This window comes from Diplotaxodon limnothrissa, linkage group LG15 (genome assembly GCF_057381915.1).
Source record: "Diplotaxodon limnothrissa isolate DT_005_m linkage group LG15, D_limnothrissa_male_GT1.1, whole genome shotgun sequence".
NCBI classification, from domain to species: Eukaryota; Metazoa; Chordata; class Actinopteri; order Cichliformes; family Cichlidae; genus Diplotaxodon; species Diplotaxodon limnothrissa.
Genome location: NC_140610.1, coordinates 24552352 through 24555566, shown reverse-complemented (window position 1 = coordinate 24555566; position 3215 = coordinate 24552352). Strand labels below are relative to the sequence as shown.

Here is a 3215-nt window from a genome sequence, read left to right as displayed (position 1 = left end):
ACTGTACTACAGAGAACCCCAACAATCAAATGATCCCCCTCTGAGCAAGCGCGAGGCGACTGTGGGGAAGAAAAACTCCCTTTAACAGGAAGAAACTTCCAACGGAACCGGGCTCAGAAGGGACGGCCATCCGCTGCGACCGGTTGGGGGGATGGAAATCAAAAGGAGACGAGATGGCGTGAACTACAGTTCTAAAATTTGGATTTGAGGGCTGATCCCAAAATTTTATGGTGATGTTTTTAAAAAAAGGATTTGGTGCTAAAAGTCTGCTTCAAGATTTTAAAAGAAGCAGGGCAGTGGGAAAAGCCAAAATGGTCATTTTAATGATCTCTGGCTTTAGTGAACCACCTGAAGGGTTTTAGCAATGTTTTTCCCACCGCAGAAAAAAACCTGGATATTTTGGACGTCTTTGGGGGACCCGGGATGACTCCGAGAGTGATTTTTAGATGTCTAATCAGAGCCTCATCAAAAGATGAATCATTTGCCATCAAAGCCTTTAAGACATTGTCTGGGGAGCCAAACTCCTTGATGAGGCGTTTGGCTATTTTCTTGATGAACTTTGTCTTGTCATTTGTCAGACTTGTGGCAGACGCTGTGCTGCTGAGTTCAGGCTGCATTAGATTGCTCAGACGGTTGATGACCGTGTCTATTTCTTTTGTAGTAGTTGCGATCCGAGCAGCAAACTTTTGGGTCTCAGGTTTAGATTTATAGATGACTCTCATGATAAGGAGCAACGCAAGGTCATTGGAAATTTTCTCAACATCAGAAGATGAACCTGACACAGAATCCATCTCTGATATTTTGGAGGAATCTTTGAGAGAGTGTTTCAGGCTCAAGGCTCCAGATGATTTATCTGGAGAAATGCTCCCAGGTTGTGGCATTTGAGGTGACTTGTCAGATGCCACAGAGCATTTATCTGGAGAAATGCTCCCAGGTTGTGGCGTTCGAGGTGACTTGTCAGATGCCACAGAGCATTTATCTGGAGAAATGCTCCCAGGTTTTGGTGTTGGAAGTGATGCACCAGATTCTTTTCCTCTGCCATCTGAATCAGGGCTTTTTTCCTGTGTTGTGGTCTGTGCTCTTTTAATAAAGTTGTGGATGTCTTCCAGGGCCCCAGAAATCTTGTCCATTTGAATCATTTGATCTTTCTCTTCATTGCAGAAGAGTAAAAGCTTCTGCAAAAACCTTTCTACTGTGTCATCTATGAGGACATAGAGGACTTCAGCAGAAATGCGACGCTTTGAGCCCTGTACTGATTTCGGAGTCCTGGAGATGACCGTGTCTGAGAGGGACCTACCCATTAGAGGTATGGGGATTTGATAGCCTCGATCCACCGTAAGTAGATCAAACAGGTTTGCCACTAAGTCCTCCGTAAAATTCCTGATATGCCCACTATTTTTAAAGTCCCCCAAGGTCTTATCGATGAGGAAGAGTTCTTCTTTCTTTGTTAATTTGTCAAATAACTGATTAACGTCTGATCTAATGACGTTAAAGTCGACTGAAGAAGAACGTTTAATTGCGGTTCCCAGGCTTGCCGTATGTGGAGAAGGGGAGCGATGAGCCTCTGTACTCTGGGGAGCAGCCGTTTCAGGTACTGACCCTGGGAGAATGAAAACTATACTTTCATTGGAGGGCGCAGTTTCCTTCTTGGGGTGATTGCAAATGTTTTGTAGACAAACAAAATGTTTCCTGTTTGCCTTTATTCTTTTTTTCAGCTCTGTTTTCATTTTTTCAAATTGTTTTTTTGCAAACATGGAAAAGTTGTGTTTGCGTGCTTTGAGCCTGGCGTGTGAGGTGGATGGCACACATTTGGAGAAGAAGTGTCTCACCTTGTGGATAATTAAGCCTGCATTAAAGGCAGGTTTGGGTAAGTTACATTTCTCACAGAGCTCTTCACTGCTTGAATCCATGTTAGCAAGTATCTCACCTACGATGTCAACTGCAACCATTTCTACTGGGGTTGGAGCCTGGATACTTTGTGTTTCTGCAGTGGGTTTTATATGGCTTTGTGATTCTTCTGGGAGCTCATCTTTATCTTTTCCTGTCATCTCTCCATCTGAGCTCCTTGTTGACAGAATAACAGAAATCTCTGCGATTGCTGATTTCACTGATATTTTTGAACCAGTACGTTCTGTACTGGAATGAGACCCATTTGTCCCACACTGGCAGCGCAGCTTACATGCTGCATACCTTTTCAGGCATGAGGCAGCGCAACAAACCATGCGGTGTAGTTTCTTAATACTACTAAATTTGCCGCTAACATAAACGGCAGGGTCTACTGGGAAATCGGGGCTTTTTTCAATCAGTGCAATGGTTGAGCTGACCTTTTCTGAGATCTCTTCCTCAACCATCAGCGTCAGCTTGTCAGCGCTCTTATCTTGCTGTTTTGAGACATTAAGAGCGCCGGCGATGGCAGCTGAGATCGAGTCTCCGAGGGACACCCTTATTTTCCCCTCATCCATAAACTCTTCCCTTATCATGGGTTCCTGAATAACAGAAAGGGCAATCCTCAGGATGCTGGCAGAGGCGATCTGAATGATTTCAGAAATCATATCAGCGAGCACGGCATGGACGCTGGAGTCGCATTTTCCATTTTCTATAATGCTCCACTGAACTTCAGAGAGCCTTTCAAAGCACCTGTTGATTGGCGGGATAATCTGGTCTGGTGTGACCACGATTGAATTTTCGTTGATGGTTTCCATTGTTGTGTCACAAATTAGATTTTCTCCGTTTGAGCGTGTGAGAATTTTCTTGTATTACAGAGCGCCGACTGCTGAACGTTTTGCAAACACATGAGCATCGAGTTCTGATTTTTCTGTCTGAGAGCCGTTATTTATAGGCTCGGTTGTCTGTGACGTTACTGACAGACCAGCGCGAACGCCTTTGATCTGCCAGTGACGTCACAAGAAACGCACGCGGAGAGGCGGCGTTCCTTGCGCGCTCACAGATTTGAATGACGCTTTGGAGTTGACGGCACGCCGCAATGCATTGTGGGAGCCCGGCACCATTTTCGGGGTCTACGAATCAAAACAAACACGCTGTGTTGGAATGACGATTACAAGATGCTTAAAAGCAGTTCCTGACCCACCAGGATTCATTGGAATCATAGGTTGGAGGACGTTTTGGGGAAATGGCCGACGGTCGAAGCGGAGAAGAAATAAACTCTTAAAAGTTAGTTCTGGGTTTTTATCCCACTTCATATATACACCAGGACA

The 3215-nt window shown here is 44.9% G+C and overlaps 1 protein-coding gene across 1 annotated transcript; it reads right to left on the bottom strand.

Moving 5' to 3' along the window:
• Positions 1-320: 320 nt before the first annotated feature.
• LOC146617604 (uncharacterized) lies at positions 321-2702 on the bottom strand. Its single transcript, XM_085373495.1, has one exon. It carries the CDS (start codon positions 2700-2702, stop codon positions 321-323), a length of 2382 nt encoding a protein of 793 aa, XP_085229621.1.
• Positions 2703-3215: the final 513 nt, after the last annotated feature.